Source organism: Triticum aestivum, chromosome 1D (genome assembly GCF_018294505.1).
Source record: "Triticum aestivum cultivar Chinese Spring chromosome 1D, IWGSC CS RefSeq v2.1, whole genome shotgun sequence".
NCBI lineage: Eukaryota > Viridiplantae > Streptophyta > Magnoliopsida > Poales > Poaceae > Triticum > Triticum aestivum.
Genome location: NC_057796.1, coordinates 423,450,129 through 423,473,296, shown reverse-complemented (window position 1 = coordinate 423,473,296; position 23,168 = coordinate 423,450,129). Strand labels below are relative to the sequence as shown.

General features: G+C 46.8%; 2 protein-coding genes and 1 long non-coding RNA gene across 4 annotated transcripts; 1 reads left to right on the top strand and 2 right to left on the bottom strand.

The window, feature by feature from the left end:
- The first annotated feature begins 7,276 nt into the window (after positions 1-7,276).
- On the top strand, positions 7,277-10,801 carry LOC123182579 (protein FAR1-RELATED SEQUENCE 5). Its single transcript, XM_044595210.1, has 5 exons — positions 7,277-7,435; positions 7,593-7,709; positions 7,829-7,897; positions 8,270-8,332; positions 8,433-10,801. Exons 2-5 carry the CDS (start codon positions 7,641-7,643, stop codon positions 10,548-10,550), a joined length of 2,319 nt encoding a protein of 772 aa, XP_044451145.1. The 5' UTR covers positions 7,277-7,435; positions 7,593-7,640; the 3' UTR covers positions 10,551-10,801.
- Positions 10,802-11,519: 718 nt separating this feature from the next.
- On the bottom strand, positions 11,520-15,509 carry LOC123182580 (uncharacterized). Its single transcript, XR_006492249.1, has 3 exons — positions 15,323-15,509; positions 14,217-14,262; positions 11,520-11,842 (listed from the first exon to the last, which is right to left on the bottom strand). It is a non-coding gene; the product is annotated as an uncharacterized lncRNA (long non-coding RNA).
- Positions 15,510-16,155: 646 nt separating this feature from the next.
- LOC123172562 (40S ribosomal protein S15-like) lies at positions 16,156-21,605 on the bottom strand. 2 transcript variants are annotated; one of them, XM_044589511.1, is made up of 4 exons: positions 21,561-21,605; positions 17,958-18,064; positions 17,787-17,850; positions 16,156-16,447 (listed from the first exon to the last, which is right to left on the bottom strand). In XM_044589511.1, exons 1-4 carry the CDS (start codon positions 21,603-21,605, stop codon positions 16,199-16,201), a joined length of 465 nt encoding a protein of 154 aa, XP_044445446.1. In that variant the 3' UTR covers positions 16,156-16,198. The 2 variants fall into 2 exon arrangements, with proteins under 2 accessions (XP_044445446.1, XP_044445455.1); XM_044589520.1 differs by lacking the exon at positions 21,561-21,605 and adding an exon at positions 18,219-18,349 and having other exon boundaries at positions 17,958-18,111.
- Positions 21,606-23,168: the final 1,563 nt, after the last annotated feature.

Here is a 23,168-nt window from a genome sequence, read left to right as displayed (position 1 = left end):
AAGAGATTTTCAATGAAAGACCTCAGTGGAGCTGCTTATATATCGGGCATCAAGATCTATAGAGATAGATCGAGACGCTTAATTGGACTTTCACAAAGCACATACCTTGATAAAGTTTTGAAGAAGCTCAAAATGGATCAAGCAAAGAAAGGGTTCTTGCCTGTGTTACAAGGTGTGAAGTTGAGTCAGACTCAATGCTCGACCACTGCAGAAGATAGAGAGAAAATGAAAGGTGTTCCCTATGCTTCAGCCATAGGCTCTATCATGTATGCAATGCTGTGTACCAGACCTGATGTGTGCCTTGCTATTAGTTTAGCAGGGAGGTACCAAAGTAATCCAGGAGTGGATCACTGGACAGCTGTCAAGAACATCCTGAAATACCTGAAAAGGACTAAGGATATGTTTCTCGTTTATGGAGGTGACAAAGAGCTCGTCGTAAATGGTTACGTCGATGCAAGCTTTGACACTGATCCAGATGACTCTAAGTCACAAACCGGATACGTGTTTATATTGAACGGTGGAGCTGTCAGTTGGTGCAGTTCTAAGCAAAGCGTCATGGCGGGATCTACGTGTGAAGTGGAGTACATAGCTGCTTCGGAAGCAGCAAATGAAGGAGTCTGGATGAAGGAGTTCATATCCGATCTAGGTGTCATACCTAGTGCATTAGGTCCAATGAGAATCTTTTGTGACAATACTGGTGCAATTGCCTTGGCAAAGGAATCCAGATTTCACAAGAGAACCAAGCACATCAAGAGACGCTTCAATTCCATCCCCGATCAAGTCAAGGAGGGAGACATAGAGATTTGCAAGATACATACGGATCTGAATGTTGCAGACCCGTTGACTAAGCCTCTCTCACGAGCAAAACATGATCAGCACCAAGACTCCATGGGTGTTAGAATCATTACTGTGTAATCTAGATTATTGACTCTAGTGCAAGTGGGAGACTGGAGGAAATATGCCCTAGAGGCAATAATAAAGTTGTTATTTATATTTCCTTATATCATGATAAATGTTTATTATTCATGCTAGAATTGTATTAACCGGAAACTTAGTACATGTGTGAATACATAGACAAACAGAGTGTCACTAGTATGCCTCTACTTGACTAGCTCGTTGAATCAAAGATGGTTATGTTTCCTAACCATAAACATGAGTTTTCATTTGATTAACAGGATCACATCATTAGAGAATGATGTGATTGACTTGGCCCATTCCATTAGCTTAGCACTTGATCGTTTAGTATATTGCTATTGCTTTCTTCATGACTTATACATGTTCCTATGACTATGAGATTATGCAACTCCCGAATACCGGAGGAACACTTTGTGTGCTACCAAATGTCACAACGTAACTGGGTGATCATAAAGGTGCTCTACAGGTGTCTCCGATGGTACTTGTTGAGTTGGCATAGATTGAGATTAGGATTTGTCACTCCGATTGTCGAAGAGGTATCTCTGGGCCCTCTCGGTAATGCACATCACTATAAGCCTTGCAAGCAATGTGACTAATGAGTTAGTTGCGAGATGATGCATTACGGAACGAGTAAAGAGACTTGCCGGTAACGAGATTGAACTAGGTATTGAGATACCGACGATCGAATCTCGGGCAAGTAACATACCGATGACAAAGGGAACAACGTATGTTGTTATGCGGTTTGACCGATAAAGATCTTCGTAGAATATGTATGAACCAATATGAGCATCCAGGTTCCGCTATTGGTTATTGACCGGAGATGAGTCTCGGTCATGTCTACATAGTTCTCGAACCCGTAGGGTCCGCACGCTTAACGTTAGGTGACGATCGGTATTATGAGTTTACCGAAGGTAGTCCCGGATATGATCACGGACATGACGAGGAGTCTCGAAATGGTCAAGACATGAAGATCGGTATATTGGACGACTATATTTGGACATCGGAATGGTTCCGGGTGAGATCGGGCATATATCGGAGTACCGGGAGGTTACCGAAACTGCCCGGGTGGTATATGGGCCTTATTGGGCCATAGTGGGAGAGAGGAGAAGGGAGCAAAGGAGGGGACGCGCCCCCAAGCCCAATACGAATTGGGAGGGGGGTCGGGCCCCCCTTTCCTTCCACCTTCCTCCCCCTTCCTTCCACTCCTAGTCCAACTAGGGAAGGGGGGGGAATCCTACTCCCGGTGGGAGTAGGACTCCCCATGGGGCGCGCCACAGGAGGGCCGGTTCTCCCCTCCTCCACTCCTTTATATACGGGGGAGGGGGCACCCCATAGACACACAAGTTGATCCTTGATCTCTTAGCCGTGTGCGGTGCCCCCCTCCACCATAATCCACCTCGGTCATATCGTTGTAGTGCTTAGGCGAAGCCCTGCGCCGGGAGCTTCATCATCACTGTCATCACGCCGTCGTGCTGACGAAGCTCTTCGCCGACACTCCACAGGATCGTGAGTTCGTGGGACGTCACCGAGCCAAACGTGTGCAGATCGCGGAGGTGCCGTACCTTCGGTGCTAGGATCGGTCGATCATGAAGACGTACGACTACATCAACCGCTTTGTCATAACGCTTCTGCTTACGGTCTACGAGGGTACGTGGACAACACTCTCCCCCTCGTTGCTATGCATCAACATGATCTTGCGTGTGCGTAGGAATTTTTTTTAAAATTACTACATTCCCCAACATAAACATGATGTATAATTATACTCCAAATACAAAAGACTGGAAATGGATGGAGACCGAGATGGACATCACAAGAGAAGGCTTAACTTGCATTCTAATTAGGTGATACACATGTTTGTTTTGTTGAAATTCAACTGTCTCGCCAGAAGAATGCACAACAAATATTGTCGGATTTACTATAGTAAGAGAACTGAACCTGTGATAGGTACTATCGATACTACCAAACAAGGAAGAAGATAAACATCAGCAACTTGATAAGGAAAGTAATTTGAGGAATCGATGACTCGGCCTTTTTTATGGCTATAAGATGCTTGTTTTGTTTATAGAAGTTTCAGAATCATAATGCAAGGAATATATAATTATCCTGCCCACAAACCGGAAATAACATGCACGTCACTTGGTCATTCCACTAAGTACCTCTCCAGCATCATATTTCTTCATCCAAGCAATAGCACATCATTTCTAGTAACAACCAATGAATCCAAACTACCACATATGATCAGAGAAAATAGGTGAATAAGGTATGACTTCATCTTTGATTCCACTTGGCTCTAGCAGAATACTTGGTGGTGTCTGATGACATAAAAGTGCAATTTTAGTATCAGCTATTTTAATGTTTCTTGCAACAGTACAATATTGGGATTTTTTTTCATGCATTGCCGAAAAAATATCTACAAATATTGCATATTAATCACAATACTTGCATGTAATCTGTCTGCTCTGCTCATTTTATTCTGCAATAAGTTGCTATAAAAGCAAAATAATTCATTGTCTTGGTAAGCCATCGTAGATATTAGAGAGAAGTAGTCACACCTGTAAAAGAAAATGTGGATATGAATGAAGTACATAATCTGTCAAGGGTGATCTTATCAAGCTGCACTGAACATGAATGACAAGCCGTCTAACCTGCACCTAATCAGACATACTAAAAAATAACTAATCAGAACTCTATTCACTGCTTGGACAGACCCATGAGCGCTCAAGCAACCAAAACAGAACAAATCAAGCTAATTAGGCTGCCACACCATACAAAAAGAAAACGATCCGTGGCACCAAACAAAGCCTAAACTCCCAGCATCTGGCTCTCAATCTCTCTATCATATCCCTTTCAATCTCTCCTATCTCTTTCAATCTCTCAGCACCAAGGCAAGCATTAGGCACGCACCTGCGCAGACCCAGCATGGGCATGCGCCACTGTAGCTCCCGCACAACCACTGGTCCATTGCGCCATTCTTCACACCACCGACCCACCTCTCACTGCGCTCCCGTCGGTCGCCCCGCCGCGGCTCACCACACATCACCGCGCCATCCTACGGCGGTCAAGCTTGCCCCTGTCGCTGCATCCCCTCAACTTCTTTGCCTTCGGCTGTCTCGCCTGTGTTTCCCACGAGTACAGAATACTCTAAGCCAGGTTGTTTAAAGGGTAACATACTCTAGACCCACACGTCACTGGGAATGGGTCATACGTGTTGGGAAGGAAGGATAACAACGTGGGCCCACGTCTTCCAAAGCCCATGACTGACCAGGGAGCTTCCTTTCAAGGGAGCTTAGAGTTTGTAGGGATTTTCTCCTATCCATTTTAATCTTGTTCGTTGTTGCCCCCATATTTTTAAATCCTAGATACGCCACTGGCGTTAGGGTGTATGCCTTTTGCGTCGTTGGGGGTGTTGGTGACGGTGGCCCAGGGCGGTCCTTTTGTTTCCCGTTTGTTTGACATGCGTTGCGTTGCTATGTAGACCTTTTTGCTTGCCCATCGAAACTTTGCTATAAGTTCACATCTTTCTTTTTTCATAGTTTAGAACTCTTGTAAATCATAAAGGCCTCATTCTTAAGGTCGGGCAATCACCTTCATTCTAAAAAATCATATTGATTTTTAGTAAAGGAGCATAAATCACATTGCTTTGTCCGATTTAAAGAATTTTCGTAGGAATCTACTATTTCTAAATAGTTAATCCCCACTAACTTTAATTTTCTTAACATGTGGGCTTCCACCTTATCAAGCGTGTCATATCAACATCCACTAACATTATTTTCCAGCCTCATGCAAAAACACACGCATACTCTTTGTTCACACACAGGGCAAGTACGAAACATTTCTACATTAAAAAAAATACTTGTAGCTTTAGATTTAGATCTATTCGTGTATAATTCACAGTTCAAGGATTTGTTTCTACTTCTATAGGAACCTATATTGTTTTTCTTTTAAAGCACTCAAACCTATATTGCACAAAGGCCTTAGGGCGTGTTTGGTTGCCCGCATCGAGCCCAACCAGGCCCGCGCGGGATGAGTGTGGGCTGTTTGGTTGCCTAGTTTTACTATTGGGCCTGCATAGCACGATGTTTAAAGCAGCTTTGGGCCTGCCTCGCTGGAAACGCACGAATCGGCAGTTTCTCCAGGGCCAGGCCCGAGCGGTGCACGTGGGCGGGCGCGGCTGCACGCGCGCGGCCACCCTCGAGAAGCCGCGTTGCTTCCCGAAGCACCGACAGTTATTAGCCTTACCGCCCCTCACCGTTCCCTCTCCCCACTCTTCCTCACTCTCCCAACTCTCACCGGCGGCGGCGGCGGATCGGAGCAAAGGAAGAAGACCACCGGACTCCATCACCGGCGGCGGCGGATCGGAGCAGAGGAAGAAGACCGAACTCCATCAATGGCGGTAAGCACTTCTCTCTCTTCGACATGCACGCTAGATTCGATCCACGGCGGAGGGGAATGGGGAATAGAGGTAGATAAGCATAGGGGTAGTTCATACTAGTTCTTAGCAATTCATACGAGTTCATACATGCAAGATCGGAATGCATAAGGTAGATTTCGGAATTGGGGGATAGGGGAATAGGGGGAAAGGGGGTACACAACGGACACCGGCTGACCGCGGCGGCCGTCACCGGCGTGCGGAGCAGCTGGTCGAGCCGCTGGCCTTCATCTTCTTCTTCATCGCCGTGCGGGCCGGCGGTTCGTCCTCGGCGGAGTCGAGGTCGATCTGCCAGGTAGGACGGACTGCCTTCGGCGCCCTAGCTGGCATGTGCACTGCCTCTTCTTCCTCCTCCTTAGGCTCCCCGCTGATGACCGCCGGCGGCGCGATAGCCGTCTCCCAGTACACTACGGCACGACGGTCATTAGGAGCCCAGTAGGTCTTATACTTGCACCACTTCTTCCTCTGTTTAGGGTCGTCGGAGACGGCCTGATTCATGGCCCAGCGAATGATGTCAACTGCCATCGCGCCCTTCGCTGGGTCAGGAATCAGCGTCTTCAGCTCTTCTTTAGTGGCCTTCATGACCGGCATTCAATTCGTTCTGCATGTCAGCCATGGAGCCGAAGTTCGAGCACGCCTCCATGGTGTTCTCAAACTTGGTCCGGTCACCAGCCGTCCACCCGAGGAAGAAGGCCCTCCAGCCAATACCCCAAGGGAAGGGGTTGGCATTGGAGCTGGAGCTAGAGCTCATGGCGATGGGGAGGAGGAAGGTTGACAATGAGAGAAGAGAGGGGGTGGGTAAATAGTGGTGGGCAGGGTGAGTAAATATAGGGGGATGGAGAGGAGGAGAAGAGTGACAGTCATGCCGTTTTAACTACAAGCTCTTGAATTAGCCATGAACTCTGTGCAATGCCTGACTCCATGACTTGTGTGCAGATCGAGGACACGGAGGTGCTCCCGGCCGTTGACAGCAAGGGCAAGCAGCCCCTTCACCCAATGCCCGACGAGGTTGAGCTGCCGCCCACCGCCGAGGAAGACCCGGAGACGCCTAAGGGTGGCGACGACGAGGGCATGGAGGAGCCCCCCAGCAACAAGCACCGCAACTACGGCCACTACCATCAGGAAGATGGCCCAACTCACTTCTGCAAGGTCATCCTTGCACCGAAGCTTGAGTGCATCCCCATGCGCCTGGACTTCACCAAGCACTTCGTCGCGGTGCCGACGGAGTTCAAGCTCAGGAACAACACCGGCTGCTCCTGGAAGGTGACGGTCAAGCTGATGAACGGCAGGGTGACCCTGGATCAGGGTTGGGCCACCTACGTAGCCGTTCATCAGATCAAGATCGGCTACATGGTGACGTTCAAGCTCCTCACTCCCGACACCCTCAAGGTCATCATTTTCGACGACGATGGCATTGAGGTCGTCAACAAGTGCGGGAAGCACGACGACGCCTTTGCTGCCAAGGAGTAGGGCCGGGCCACCTCTTTCGAGCGTACTATCGAATTATGCTAGTTGATGGTTTATGCGTTGAACTGTTATATCTGTGGTACTGCTTATATCTGAATTATGCTAGTTGATGCTCTGTTTATAGTCTGTTGTGCTTATGATGTGTGCCGCCGAAGTGTGGTGGTAACCTCACCAACTAGCCAAAGAGATTACCACACATCAGGCCTTGCATACAACCAAACACCATGCCTTGGATTTGTGGACCAACATGCATGCAACCAAACACCAGGCAGTGTGGTTCAGCCCATGCAGGTAAGAGGGCATGCAGGCAACCAAACAACATACATATGATGCATTTGAGGCTGCATTTGCATAACCAGGCTGAGTAGAGAAGTGTATGCGATGCAGGCACTGTTGCACACGGCAACCAAACACGCCCTTAATGGGCGGACGTTCACCGCATAGACAGAGCTACAGGGGCCCGCCCTTCCCTCCTGGAGCTGTTCCCCCCACTCCTTCCCATCCGACTCCCCCCTCTCTATCCAGCAGGCGGCCGTCGCACCGCGCCGCCTCCTCCCTCCCCGTCCGCCGCCGTCTGCCTCTCCGCTCGTCCCCTCGCAGGCCGCAGCCGCTCAGCACGCACAGGTCCAATCCCTCTCTTCTCGCCTGCCCTCGAACCCGGATCCAGCCCCCCTCCTCTCCCCCCTTCTCCGCACAGCCAGCGTGGTGCCGGTGCCGGCGCGGCGGCGGATATTTGATGGGCTATTGCTGACACTTACCGGAGTACTAGTTTTTTTTTCAGGTGCCAAATCCCCCAAATCAGGAACAGCGAGCCGCCGCCGATGCACAGATGCAGGCAGCGGCAGATAATCTCGGGGAACAAGCGCCGGGGCCTGCCCCTGCAGCCAACTCCGAACAAGTACGCATGGTTACCAGTAAATTTGTCTGCGGATTTTTTATTACCTCGCGGAATTTTCTTGACTGTATGTGCGTGTATCTAACCACAGATGTGAAATGGACTTTGTGAAATTGGCACAGGTTGCGATGCCCTATCTGGACCAGGCCGTAGAACCGAACCACCCCGGTGCAGAGCTGCGCTTGGAAAAGGTATATCATCGCTTGAACGCGTCTGCTTACAATGTGCATTCGTCTGTTGACGATGTACTGCAAGAGAAATACGCAGTCGCCAGAAACAAATGGTGAATTGCTCTCGCAGCGTATCACATGGCAGTAAGATCGATGGGAAAACAATGGCATTTGCAACTAACTGATTATGGTTATTCAGTGCCATCGCTGTGTTTTCCTTTTGTGGTTGACCTGTTTGTAGTTGGTAACATTATGGGTTTCTGGTAGTAGTAGAAATCGGGAAGGACCTTGGCTTTGGCCCCCCTTTCTCTTAATAAACATCACTACCACTATATCTTTTTAGAATGTCCTCATGCCTACTTTTACTGGGAAATAAAGTAATAAATTGCACAGGACAACGTCGGCGAACAAGCGACACCAGGAGGAGGTCTACAGCTGACTGGTGGAAACGGCCAGGTATGGAAACCAAACAAAACATACGGAATACTGCTCTGTAATACAAGTGGAATTCAATCCTTACATGATAGCTTAACAGATATCATTTACTCGCATGCAGGAACACGCGTCGAATGGCATTGGCACAGCTGTACAAGGACTTCTGGCAGATATATCGGATAAACAATCCAACTCGATGGACACTAGAATGCAGAAGCACGCTGAAGAACAAGACCAATTACATGGTGTTACACAAGGGCATGAAATGTCTAGCAATGATACAAGCAGTGGAAGCGATTCAGGTAGCAGTTCAGGGAGTGAGCTAGACACTGAACTAGGAAAATGCTTTTACCCTAGTTTCGAGGAATTGGAGAATTCAAGACCACCGGAAATTGGAATGAGATTTCCAACCCTGGAAGATGCAGAACGTTTCTACAGCACACATGCTATGCTAACTGGTTTTGCAGTTAGGAGGGGGTCGAATTACAGGAGAGTGAAGTTTGACCTGGAATGCAACAGAAGTGGTAAACTAAAGCCAACTGAGGACTTGAAGAGGAAGAGGAGGTCTAATGCTTTGGGCTCACGGTGCCAAGCAAAGGTGATAGTGAAGCTCCATAATGAGCAATGGGAGTTCATAGGAGTTAAGCATGAGCACAACCATCCATTATGTCCATCCCCATCTCTCGCAAGTTTCTTTTTGAACCACAAATACTTGTCAAGTGAAGAAAAGTTATTTCTAAGAGTTCTGCAACAAAGTAGGGTAAATCCAAGGAAAGCTATGAATATTTTCAGGAGAATGAGAAGCAACTTCGGAAAGGTATCATCAATAAAAGAGAAAGATACGAGCAATTCACAGTGTGTAAACCAGTGGAGAAAAGAAAACTCAGATGTTGAAACCGCACTGAAGCGCTTCAAAGAACTCGAGCTGCGGAACCTTGGATTTTCCTATACCATGCAAAAAGATGAAGATAACATAGTTAGGAGTCTTTTCTGGACTGATGCGAGGTCGAAAGTAGATTATGAGATTTTTGGAGATTTCATATCGTTTAATACCACATACAGCACTAATAAGCATAACATGCCTTTCACCCCTATTATTGGAATGAATAGTCATGGGAGAATCCTTGTGTTTGGATGCGCCTTGCTACAAGATCAGAAAGCTGAAACCTTCAAGTGGATGTTCCAAACTTTCTTGCATGTGATGGGAGGGAAACTGCCAAGAATAGTCATAACAGACCAGGATGAAGGTATGGCGACAGCAATTTCTGAGGTCATGCCACAAGTAAGGCACAGATTTTGCAAGTTCAGTGTGATGCGAAAAGCACATGAAATTCTAGGAGCCTTCATGGCAGCAAGGGGCAACACAAATGCAGAGCTGCACAGCTTGGTAGACAACTCACTGACAGAAAAGGAATTTGAAGAAGGATGGGATGTGCTCACTGAGAGATACGATGCAAGTGAAAATGAGTACCTCCGACTCATGTGGGAGACAAGGAAAAACTGGGTGCCTGTTTATTTCCAAGCAGATTTCTGCCCATTCGTCGAATCAGCTGGACATTGTGAGGTGGCAAACTTATTATTCAAAGACAACGTGCTTCCAAAGGACAGAATTGAGAAGTTTATTGAGCAATATGAGAGGATGCAGGAGCATATAGTAAAAACAGAGGAAGAGGATGCATTGCAGTCAGCAACTGAACCGGCGTACTTCTCCATGCAGCCAATAGAAAAGCATGCAGCACGAATATACACAAGGCAAATATTTCTGAGAGCACAGAATGAACTATACTATTCCACAGCATTCAACGTGCATGAGATACAAGGGGGATACAGACTCGAAAAGGTCTTCAACTATGAGAACCCGGAGTTCAGTAGAAATTCTTTCGAAGTGCTAGCTGAACCTGGAATCCATGCATTTAAATGCCAATGTGCAAAGTTTACTAGGGATGGGATTCTCTGTTGCCACATATTCAGAGTTTTCACGCAGCTCGGAGTCAAAGAAATACCAGCGCAGTACATGCTGCCCAGGTGGGCTCCTAAATTCATAGAGGAGCGGCTGAAAGAGTACGAGGAGAGATGCTCGAAGAGAACAGAAAACAAGATGAGATATGCGATGCTATTGGGTAAAATGGCGGACATCGGCAAGGGGATATGCGCGGACGGTGCGAAAAGCGGCTGCTTCATGCTCGAACTAGACAAGATTCAAGAGACATTTGGCAGCGATGGCGGAAGAAAATCCTAGAAAATGATTAGGTCCTATTGCGGAGCAAGTGAGAATTAGCAATTGTAGTCTCCTCTTCTCAAGCTCGTAGTAGTGTGTGAGGCAACCAACCTTATATGTTAGTTCAACATACTCTCATCAACTAGGGTGGTGTAGTAAATTTTACACTCCCTTATCTTGCATGAATGAGTCATAATGGGCCTTTGGAATTTTCCCATAGGAATTATTGAAAATCTGAAATAAAAAATGGGCCCAGCTCAGTAATTCCAACACCATCAGCATCTGCCCGTCCACCACCAACACCGGCGGCGCTGAAGCCACAGGGGCGCTTGCCGCAGCGACCATCGGCCGGCCCTTAACTAGTGCCGGAGACAGCCAATGATTGCCGTCCTTGGAGCAGCTGCACCTGTACCTCAGTCAGCCTCTCAGCCCTGGCCACTCCCTGGCTGAGGCCCAGCAGCCGGCGACGGTCTGGGCGAGGACGACGTTGGTGCCGCTGATCGTTGCCATAGCTGACAGATGTGTGCTCTTGGGGAGATGCAACAGCTGACAGCAGGTGAGCCAGTTACTACTTGGTCCTGGAGGAAGAAGCAACTGTGCTGGTCACTATGGGCGTCAGATTAATACTGACGCCGGAATTCGGTCAGATTTGGGCAAAGGAGGGGCGGGGGGAGTGGCTCGTTCGGCTACAGGTTTTTTGGGAGCTTGGTGCAAGCCCCATGAGGCCTTGTTTGGCAGAAGGGGTTTCCCAGCCCCAAGGGGGTAGGAGATTTCAGGGGATTGGGTGAACCCCTTTCCTCCACCCAATCCTCTCAAATCCCCACTAATTCTCAATCCCCTCCCATCCCTAAATCCCCTTGCTACAAAATGTTGTTTGGTAGGCAGGGGTTGCTATATGGAGCTGAGATGATGCAAATAGCGGCAGTACATTTAAAAATTCAATCTTTAAGCAGCTCATAGAAGGAAAAACATGCTACAAAACTGTAGATCTCATACACAAGTCCCTGCATTTGGCAGAAACTACTCAAAATATTGCGGAGATGATCATCATCAGGTCAAATGAACAAGTGACAACCTCAAATAGCAATCAGTCGGGTTAAAAAAGACACAACAATCTAGTAATATTGACAACCAAGGTGCCATGTAACATTCATCTACTTCATCGTAATATGTATGTTTAACTGGCATACGAAGCTATTGCTGGTGTTGTTTCACTTGGGTCATCAATTTCTCTTGCTGGCCAGTGCTTCAATACGACTCCCTGAGTTTCGGCTTCTTCTCCGTCCTCCTCTAAAGAATAGAATGTTTTCTTGCTGTGACATTAGATATTACAATTGTAAAACATCAAAAATAAACATTGGCTGAATAGTAGTTTTCCTTACCAGCAGTTTGTATTACTAACAACTTCAGATAAATGAACATGTAAGCAATATTATTGCTACTAAAAACTTCAGATAAATAGGCGGAAAAAACATGTTTCCATGCATGTACATAGACTGACAACCAATAATTGCTCACAATGGCAACACAGCAGATAGGAGAGGCTTAAATATGACGAATGCATTATATGATACTGCCAAGTGTAAACGGATCGAGTAAATGATTAACAAAAAACCAAGGTGAGGACCAAATTCTCTTTATAGTAATAGCTTTTAATTTAGACCAAGAGAGGAGAGGAGATGGAAGATCTATTATATACATACAGGTTCTGCAGCTTGCATTATTCTAGCTTTCCTATACCTATATCTGAAAGAATGGATGAGCGAAACTGCCAAAGTACAAAAGCCTCTAAGGTTACAAAATGAAAATCTCACAGGATTGTGAGGCTGCTGGTCTTTCCTATTCAAGCAAGCTAAATGAATTAAGAAAAGAGTGACATTCGAAAATAGAAGAACAGACACCAATGTGTACATGATAGAAGCCCTCCCTCCCGTCCCTCCCCCGTGCGGCGGCGCCGCCCCGCACCGGGGAGCCCCCGCCCTCCTCCTACAGCCTCGCCCCTCCTCCTCTCCCCTCTGTCGCCGTCACCCGGGGCGTCACAGGGCAAAGCCCTTGTGGCGTGGCGGCGGCGGCGGTTTCTCCTCGGATCTCGATCTGGTTGGGAGGCGGCGCTCCTCTCCGGCCAGATCAGCGGCGGTGGCGCAGATCGGCGGCGACATGGAAGTGGTGCGGCGGGCGGCGGGGGAGGACGGCACCAGCAACGGCGGATCTGGCCTTGACTCATGTCGGGCTAATTCGTTGTGCTACCGATCTCAATCGCCGTCGGCGGGGCACTGCTCCTGGACTTGATCTGCAACACGAGGATGTCTGGGGCGCCGACCCTAGGCTTGGTGGCGGTGGCCTTCTTCTTCGTCGGAGTTGGTCGGCCGGCTGGCTGTGCTCGCATGGTCATGCAGTGACCGGCGGCTTGGCCGGTCGGCGGCGGCGGAACTTGGCTGGTGGCAGCGGCAAAGTTCTGTCTGGATCCTGGGGCGGCGGCCCTGGAGGGTGGCGGCCGGTGAAGCTCCGGCTTCCCGCGGCGGCATGGCGTGGTGCAGTCCCTGTCCAAGGCGGATCTGTGACGGCGATCTGCTATGGATTGGTTCGGATCAGAGACGGTGACGAGCGCGTGGGATCCTTATCGGCGGCTCTCGCGGCTTGGCGAGGCGGGGTGGGAGCCCTCCTCCTAGGCTCCAGTGGTGGCACACTCAGGCAGTGGCTGGTGCGCCAGGGATCCCACGGTGGCACTGTTGCTGCGGTTGGTCGAGACGGTGCACAGGTTGTTGGGTGGATTTCTTGGGACGGATCCGGGTGAAAACCTGATCTTCGGTTGATGGCCGGAGCCGGTGATGACGATGCCCTTATCATCGTTTCCTTCATGAAGGCATCATCGAGGTGAAGCTCCCAACTCCACTCAATACCTCCGGGGGAAACCCTAGATCAGCTGATCGGATGTCGGCGGCAATCATGTGTCGTAACCCCCTTGAGGGCGGCATTCTTGGAGGTGCACTCGGCTTCGCGGGACCAGCGGATGGCTTCTTTGGTGGAGCGGTGCTTCATCCATACATTGATGGCGACAGATCTGGACAGCGTGGCGCAGTGCAGATTCGGAGTTCGATGTGGGAGGATGGACTCGCGCAGGAGGACGACGCTGTCTAGCGTCGTGGTGGCGTCGATGGCGGAGAGACCTGGCATGGTAGATGCAACAGTACAGCTCTGAAGATGGACTCGTGGCAGGTGGCTGCGGCGGCCCCATACCCGGCAGGCGTCCTGGTTGAGGAGTGCGCCGGACTGGTAGGTGCCCCATACCAGGCAGGCGTCCTGGTTGGGACCTCAGGTCTTAGATGTTTAGGTTTGGCTGTGATGTCTGTTTGGTATTAGGCCCAGACTATCAGCGCCCCTTCATCAATTGGATAGGTGGAGCGATAGTTGTTGCTTAGACGGTGGCTTCAGTCTTACTGTTGTATGACTTTGTAAGGTCTTGCGAGAATAATTAATAAAGTGGCCGCATGCATCGCCCAGATGCAGAGGCCGGGGGTCATCCTCCTTTTCTAAAAAAAAACCAATGTGTACATGTAAAATGCAATTATGATTACGAATCAACGAATATTTCTCTAGAAAAACAAAATGAACAGATAAAAGAATACTTTTTCTCCCAAACAAAATGCTCAGATATTCTTTGCATGTGAACAGAGATTACACACTAACCATCATCCATAATCGATAGTTCAGACAATTAATCTCTCCATGTCACCTACAGACAGTGATATAAACAAATCATACAGTAATCTGTCTATAATGTAAAATATTATACATGAGTATGCTTCCCCTCAGTCTCCAACAGAAATGGTAAGTAACAAACAACATTGTACAATACAGACATGCAGTGCAATTCGGATTGATTATCCATACAACAAAGATCTAGGTAAAAATCTGTCTTGACTAGGTCGGCTAGGTCTTGACACTTCCGTGTCCACATACTACCTAACCTATCTATCATCGCACACAATCAGTTTGCTCGCTATAGAATTCCAATTTTAAAAAATTGATAAACACCAAAAAACTGAGTTCATGGTTGCTACTACAGAACTCATAACAAGTCTGTCGAATTTCATACCAATAGTTTCTTTACCTGTTAAATATGTAGCGATCGTCCAAGATTATCTGAAACTCGGATCATCTTTGAAAAAAGGCCATGCTGACATACATAGAAGTTTAAGTGTGCTGTAGGATGGTGGAGCTTTGGAGTCAGATTATTTTCGACTAAACCTTGGCCAACCCATGTTCTAGTACTCCAGTTCGCTCAACGAATTACCACATACAAATATACACAGATGCAACAGTGTCTTCATCATTCACAGCAATAGCATGTATACACTGTACACAGCCTAAAATAATACTCAGGTTTCAATTAGCCAACAAACCAGTAGTGCAAAAAGCAATTGGTTCTTTAAGATAGCAGGCACATCGCAGTGCAGAACGTATCGATTCCCGATTAGTATGATGATGCAGCCATGCACAGAACAAACATAGAATCATATGCTCTTGCCAACAAGTAGTGCACATCAAACATTGAAATGAGTCAATCCAGAGCAGACTATGGCAATCAAACTTTATTTGTTAAAAAGGAATTCAAGATACAATATATTTAAAGCTCCAGGACCACAATTATTATCTAGGGCAAAACATCATTTACCATATCCATCCATGGACGAGGAGCACTCCATGGCCGAGATCCTAGACTAGACGAGTGGATCGAGGCGTGAGGGGGCGACCCAGAGGGGAACGAGAGAGGGCAGCACAGAGGTACGTACTGGCGGCAGCGACGACGCGTCGAGGAGGCTGCTGCCGGCGGAGGCTCGTCGAGGAGTCTGCAGGCTGCGGCGTGAGGAGGACTCCGCGGCCGGCGGCGGCGCGAGAAGAAGGTTGCGGTCTTCGGCGAGGCTCCAATTCCGCGAGGGTCTCCTCGGGCTTTCTGACCCGCGTGGATCAGGGCGAATGGAAGGGGGATCGGGTGGATTGGGCCAGCGAAACCTCGCGTACCAAATGGACCGAAGAGGATTGCAGCGGGTTCTGGGCCACGCGTGGAAAATCCACTCAAAACCCCTCCAAACCTCTTGTGCCAAACGAGGCCTGAGGGAATCACAGACCCGATGATCGCCGAAGCCTTGGCACTCCATGATGGCGTCCGGTTTGCGAGAATCAGAGGATTCAAAGATGTCGTCATGGAGATGGACTGCGCGGTGGTGGTTCACCTCTGGAATACTCGCCATAACTCACGTTCTGTTGTGGCTCCTCTTCTACTGGAAATTGGGGACTTAGCTTCAATTTTTAGTATGTTTACTATTCAGCATATTAATAGATCTTCGAATCTTCCGGCTAATCTTTGTGCAAAACGAGCTTGTTCGCTGGCAGGATCTTGTACCCTCTTTCCTGCTCAGTAGCCTCATATCTGACTGTGCTAGGTCTGCTTTTGTTGAATAAAGAGCCCCAAAGCTCCACGCAAAAAAAAACCCTTCTGGCTTGTGTCCCTCAAATGAAGGCTACAGACCAAATGGCCAGAGGATTGCACAATGGAGCTGGCATTTGAGCTAGTGGCACACGAATAACATGTTCTTCGTAAGTTTTCGTTTCCCATGCGCGCAGACGAAACAAACAAAACCGATCGAGTTCCGGAGATGCTTTGGCCTTCACTTGAGAGGAATGAACCTCGAGGAGTGGGTGGCGCCGATACCGGGCCTCCCGTGCTTGACGGGCTTGTAGCTGATGGAGAACTCGGCGAGGTAGTGGCCAATCATCTCGGGCTTGATCTCAACCTGGTTGAAGTTTTTCCCATTGTACACCGCAATCTGGCTGCCTGTCATCTCTGGCACGATGATCGTGTCGCGCAGATGAGTCTTCACAACCCCTGGCTTTTCACCAGCAAGTGCCTCCATTTTCTGTACATTTTCAGAGAAAACGGAATGAGCTTTGGGACGTCATGATCTCACACAAACAGTGCAACATAATCGATGGTTCAAGCCAAAACAGCATCAGACGTGTGCTGTTAAAACTTGATGTCGCACAGATATCTTATAACTTACAAATGTGAAAACACTCAAATCAATACCTGTACAGGTCACACATCGTTCAATACATATCAAAGAGCGTGCGCATACTTAGAAGTTCATATCATACATACCTTGACACACTAACAAAATGGATATTCCTCACAGTACTTACGGAACATTAAACATATCAGTGGATTGTATAAGATGCAAAATAGTCCGCACTACTATAGAGCCATCTAGTGGTTCGTAGTGGTTTAAAGAGCATAAGATATTCACTCGTCTCAAGGTTCACAGTATGCATTGATACTCCCCTTTCTCCAACATCAATATTCCCACAACCTCGATCCAGAACCGGAAATAATCAAGAATATATGGTATGTGCGCTAGATGAAGTTCATTCTTCTGTAGTAGCATAAGCAAGATATTTGAACCCGTTTCAAACAGAAAAGTGATGATCAACATTTGGAAGCTGCAATGCTGCAGAAAAACTCGCAAGCAATACTCCCTCAGGTCCTTTTAGTCCGCACATAACTTTTGCCTGAAGTAAAGATGTCTCTAATTTGACCAAACTTATAGAAAAAGTATCAACATTCACAATACCAAAACCTTTTTTGAGGGGGCATGATACCAAAATCAATATCTAGATTCATTATGGAATGTAGTTTCATATTATATATATTTGGTATTGTAGATGTTGATACTTCTTAACAAAAAATTGGCAGGAATAATTTTATATTCTACTAAAAGCGACGAGATACTGCTGCGCGCGGTATATCCAAGCAGATAAAATTAAGCACCTGAAGTACGCATCAACAATAGCTATATTGCCGAAGCATCTGAAAATTACTCCCTCCGTTTCGAATTATAAGGTGTTCAACTTTTTTTTCTGAATCGAATGTATGGAGATGCGTTTTATGCCTTGCCAGTTTGACCAGAGTATACTTGTAATAATATAATTTGAACTTTTCAAGGTTATGTAGAACTTGACAGTCCCGACCTAATGACATTTGGTGTGTTGCCAAACATCGTAGTGCTGCGAACAGTACATGCCAGGATTCTTAAACACACGGGGAGCACAGCAAACAGTAAACATATATTTTATTCTGTATGTACTTTCTCTAAATGCTCTTATATTTTTTTACAGAGGGAGTGCTTCCTAATCGGTAGTTTAACAGTTACAGTACAAATAGCAGGCAGTTCCAGGGCAGGAGCATGCATGGTCCATTACCGCCTTGGCCTTGCGCAGCCTCCTGATGAGCATCAATTGCTTCCTCTTGAACCCCCTGTAGAACCTACAGCAACACGAAAGCACAGCATTTTTCTTCCAGTCAAACGAACTAGCAGTTCAAGAGACCCCGCTCTCGATCTCAAGAGAGACGCACGCCACTCTGGGTTCTACCTTCTGCGGGCGCGGGCGGGGAGGACCTGGATGAGGTCGGCGGCGGACATGTCGAGGATCGCGTCGAGGTCGAAGCCGCGGTAGCTGAACTTGCGGAACGTCCTCTTCTTCGGCTGCCCGGAGGCGGCGCCTCCGCCTCCACGCCGCTGTCCGCCTGCAATGCGATCACGGAGCGCATGGGTTTTGGGTTAGCCCGCCCGGAGATCAAGAAACGCTGGAGGGTTGGTTTGGGGGGCTGGGGGCGAGTTGGATGCAGCTCACCATGATAGTTGCGGTCGATTGGGGGGGAGGAGGAGCCGAGGAGGGGAGGCCGGCTGGGTGCACCGTGGAACAATGAAGGCGACGGCGCTAGGGCTAGGGCTAGCCCCTAGGTGAAAATGGGGAATGTTTACGCATGGTTAGGCATTTATTAGACTTTTTATTTTTTGAGGGAAGGCCATCATAGCTACCTTTAATAACTTAGATCAAAATTACATCGTTCACAAGGTTATTGACGATACATGCAGGTGATTCGTCGGTCCAACTATCTGATACTTTATTACAAAGCCTAAACTTAGCTAGCTAGCTCATGAGGTGCGGTATTCGCCGCACGAAAACAATGCTTGAAGGTGACCCTCCCAATTGATGTAACAGTATCCAGACACTCCACAAAGACTGCTGCCGATGCATCCCACCACTGTGTTTGTCCTGTGCAGAACTGAATGACTTCAAGGGAGTCTGATTCAGCCTCAACCCGATTAAAGCCTAATGAATTTGCAAATTGAAGGCCATCTCGCATGGCCCTAGCCTCCATAGCGGTAACATCTGAAGCACAATCATTGTATTTGCATTGAGCAGCTAGAAATTGCCCCTTCTCGTCTCTGATTATAGCGGCCGTTGCTCCTGCACCTGCATCTTGATAAAAAGCAGCGTCAACATTTACTTTAACAAACTTTGGGTCTGGCCTCTTCCATCTATGCTCCGTGTCCTCCCTATTTTGGTTCGACACTTTGTTATACCCGCATGTAATTGCCATCACTGAAATGGGCCATCTATTGGGAGGCGGAATTGTCTCATTATGTGTGACCTGCCTACGGATCCACCACAAATACCAATATCCCACTGCTATGACGTCAATACTTTGAATAGTAGGCATGAGGTGAAACAGAGTGGTTGGTAAGTTTAGCAAGTGTTCCAGAACTATTGATCCCGAGCGATCCACGTGAAGGGCCGATCTGATAGAGTCCAAAACGCCTAATTTCTCCCACAATTCTCTCGCTGGAATGCATTCAAAAAGCAGATGGCGCACATCCTCTGGTCCAACGTGACAGATTGGGCATTCTCCACTCACCGGGATGTGTCTATTAGCGAGTACAGACATTAATGGTACAATTCCGTGCAGAATTCTCCAGCAAAATATTTGAACTTTACGTGGGACTTGAAGATTCCATAGCATAGACCACACTGCCGGAGTCGTAGAGCTTCCCGGTCTGCCCAGGGCAGTTGCATGGCCCCCATATTTGTGTATCCACTCAATATGATATGCAGTTTTCACAGAAAAGATTCTGTTTTTATTCGGATGCCAGGCGACAAAATCATCAAATGCTTGAAGGTGTAAGGGTATGTGTAAGATCCTTCGAACATCCACGGGGTTAAAATGGTCTTGAAGCAATTGCTCATCCCACGTTTGGGTAATAGGATTAACTAGTTCAGAAACCTTTGTTAAAATAGACTGATTCTGCGGAGTAATAATCATCCTGTTTGGGCTTGAAGGTATCCACGGGTCAGCCCAGATGTCAACATTTTCTCCCGTTCCTATTCTCCATATGTATCCACGTTTAAAGCAAGCTAACCCCGCAATGATACTCTGCCAAGTGAAGGAAGATCCCTTTTTCGGCCCTGCTAGGAGAATATCACAATTTGGGTAATACTTTGCCTTTAAAATCCTAGCACAAAGCGAGTCCGGGTTCGTTATCAATCTCCAGCACTGTTTCGCTAAGAGAGCAAGATTAAACGAATATAAATCTCGAAATCCCATCCCACCTTCACTCTTTGGGAAACATAGCTTCCACCAAGAATACCAATGCATCTTCTTGTTATCTTCTTCGTCACCCCACCAGAATTGAGCTATTACATCTGTAATTTCTTTGTAAACGCCTTTAGTAAGACAGAAAACTGACATTGCAAATACTGGTATAGACTGAGCAATGGCCTTCAATAAGATCTCCTTGCCACCTGTGGATAATTGTTTCTCCATCCATCCTTTTATCCTTTGCATAACCCTGTCACGAAGATGTTTGAAACAGTCACTTCTGTCAGCACCAACCATGGCAGGTAGGCCAAGATATTTATCAGATAAGGCTTCCGTATTTATATCCAACTCTTGACAAATTTCAGCTTTCGTGTGGTCACATTAGTATTTGGGATGAAAAAGATGCTCGATTTACCCACACTGATCATCTGTCCCGAATTCTCACAGTAGGTTTCTAGTGCTTGCCGTAAGGAAGTTGCATTTAACACATCTGCTCGCATGAGAATAAGAGAATCGTCAGCAAATAAGAGGTGTGAAACTGACGGTGCATTCCTGCATAGTCTGATCCCATCAATGCCACCAACTTCTTCTTCATACTGCAATAAACTAGAAAGACCTTCTGCACAAATCAAAAATAGGTACGGCGAGAGGGGGTCCCCTTGCCTGAGACCCCTTGTAGGGGTAAATATATTCGTCTCCTGTGAGTTAAATCTTACTTTGTATCTTACTGAGCTCACACAAGCCATCATTAAATCAATCCAATTCTCATGGAATCCCAATTTACTCATCATATTTCTCAAGAAGATCCATTCTACTCTATCATAAGCCTTATGCATGTCCAGCTTGACTGCACACAATCCAGCAAGACTGCTCCTCGTATTCTTTATTTTATGGATACACTCATAGGCAATAAGTATATTATCGGTGATCAATCTACCAGGAACGAATGCACTCTGGGGAGGTGAAATAATTTCAGGCAATATACTCTTCAATCTGGCAGCCAACATTTTGGAGATAATTTTGTAAAGCACATTACAAAGACTAATAGGCCGAAATTGAGTTACCAGTTTTGGTGCATCCACCTTTGGGATCATCACAATTGACGTATCATTCCACTCAGCAGGGATTTGACGTGTGTTGATAGCATGTAAGACTTCATGAGTGATGTCACTCCCAAGAATGTGCCAATACTTTAAAAAATATATAGCATCTAACCCATCCGGCCCTGGCGCTTTTAGATCTCCAATACTTAACACAGCTTTATGCACATCTTCGGCAGTAAAAGGAGCCATCAACATATTGTTCATCTGATCAGTCACTTTACTATGAACTTTTTCTAACAAAACTGGATCTATTTGATTAACTTCCGAAGAGAACAGATTAGAGAAGTAATTCTGGACATGCGGATTTAAAGATGAATTACCTTCCAGCCATTGCCCATTATCATCCTTTAACCTTTTAATGAAATTCTTTTTTCTCCTAGCTGAAGCATAAGCCATGAAGAAACCTGTGTTCCGATCGCCACTTGTCAACCATGTAGCACGCGAACGTTGCCTACATGCAATCTCCTCCAGCTCAAGCAAATATTCCACCAGTTCAGCCAACTCCTTCCTCTTCTCTTCATTTTCATCTGTCATAGGACCAGTCATCGCCTGTTCCAACTCCCGTTGCGCCTTGCGTAATCGCTTCTTAGTTTTTTTTAAGACTCTCTGGTCCCAATCATGGAAGCGACCATGCATGCATGAAAGTTTTTCATACAGGCTAGTTCCTTGGTTCGCTGAAACATGAGCCCATGCGTCCTGTACTACTTCAGTAAATTTTCTTTCCTTCAGTCAGTACGCCTCAAACCTCCTTGGTCTTTGGTTAGGATCCACATGTTCCTGAATGTAATATTCAGTGTTCACAAGAATAGGTCTGTGGTCTGAATGATTGAACTCCAGATTTTCAAGCGCAGCATGTGGGTATAGAATCGACCACTCGTCGTTTATTAGACCCCTGTCCAATCTCTCCCGTATTCTTTCTCTCCTCCAGGTGAACATATCCCCGACAAATCCCATATCCTTGAGATTGCAATCATCGATAGCATTCTGAAATGCTGTCATATATTGCTGGGGGCGAGGATTACCTCCTTCTTTTTCCTGTAAAAACTGTATTTCGTTCAGATCACCAACTAACAACCATGGCTGACACTGTGATTGATGCAATGCCCGCATACGGTCCCATGTTTTATGCTTATTCTCCCATCTAAACTCTCCGTACATACCAGTAAGTCTCCATGTGTTATCACTTGTATCCGTGATCATCACATCTATAAACATAGGGTCAAGATCCAACCTCTGAACCTTAAATTCTTTTTTCCAAAATAGAATAAGACCTCCCTTCCTCCCATCGCCATGGCACACAAATTTTTGATCCATCTTAAGGCGGCGACGTAAACATTCAGCCGGATAGCTTTCTAGGTGAGTCTCCGACAAAAACATCACATCGGGATTTGACTTTCGTTGGACATCGAGCAAAGCACGGATTGCCGGTTCATTCCCGAGACCATTGCAATTCCAACTCAGAACCTTCATTGTTGCTCTCTCACGAACAAGCCGTGAGAAGACAGAAAAACTCCAACCCCACCTAATCCAAAGCTGCTAACAATTTCACCACATCCAATCAGAGGACTGGATTTCTACTTCCTCAGAAATCTTCAAAATCTCCAAAACAGTATGCTCCTCCGATCAAATCGATTGAGCAGAAAAAACTGATCCAATACGGATGACCATATGCAAGACAGCGAAACCCTAGCCGCCTTAGTGATCCCTCACGGAAGAAAACGTCAGAGGGCCCGTTACTCGGATTAGACTTAGGCATTTATATTAGACTAATTAGCTAGAGTAACTTGTTACTACCTCCGGGTTTATTGGGCCCCTTCGTATTTTGAGCCAGACTTTGACCATCTATTCACTATTAAAATATAAAGTATATGCTTTAAAAAATTATACTGTTGGATTTGTATTTGAAAGAGTTTTCCGACAATATATTTTTTGTGATATATAGTTTAGATATTATTACTTAAATTTTTAGGTCAAACTTTAGCCCAAAATAAGAGGGGGCCTAATAAACCCGGACGGAGGGAGTACTCTCTTCTTTCCGGTTTATAGGGCTTATCTCAAAATCTTAGTTTTTTCATTTTATAAGGATTAATTTAGTTT

What these genes read in the sequence shown, in the direction of transcription:
- LOC123182579 (XM_044595210.1), top strand. Translation starts at nt 7,641, where the DNA reads ATGCAGGCAGCGGCAGATAATCTCGGGGAACAAGCGCCGGGGCCTGCC. An exon ending in CTGCAGCCAACTCCGAACAA is followed by an intron (nt 7,710 to 7,828) that starts GTACGCATGGTT and finishes AAATTGGCACAG; the next exon opens with GTTGCGATGCCCTATCTGGA. An exon ending in TGACTGGTGGAAACGGCCAG is followed by an intron (nt 8,333 to 8,432) that starts GTATGGAAACCA and finishes ACTCGCATGCAG; the next exon opens with GAACACGCGTCGAATGGCAT.
- LOC123172562 (XM_044589511.1), bottom strand. Translation starts at nt 21,605, where the DNA reads ATGACAGATGAAAATGAAGAGAAGAGGAAGGAGTTGGCTGAACTG. An exon ending in GGAAGGAGTTGGCTGAACTG is followed by an intron (nt 18,065 to 21,560) that starts GTGGAATATTTG and finishes GGGCAGCCGAAG; the next exon opens with AAGAGGACGTTCCGCAAGTT. An exon ending in CCCGCCCGCGCCCGCAGAAG is followed by an intron (nt 17,851 to 17,957) that starts GTAGAACCCAGA and finishes GTGTTGCTGTAG; the next exon opens with GTTCTACAGGGGGTTCAAGA.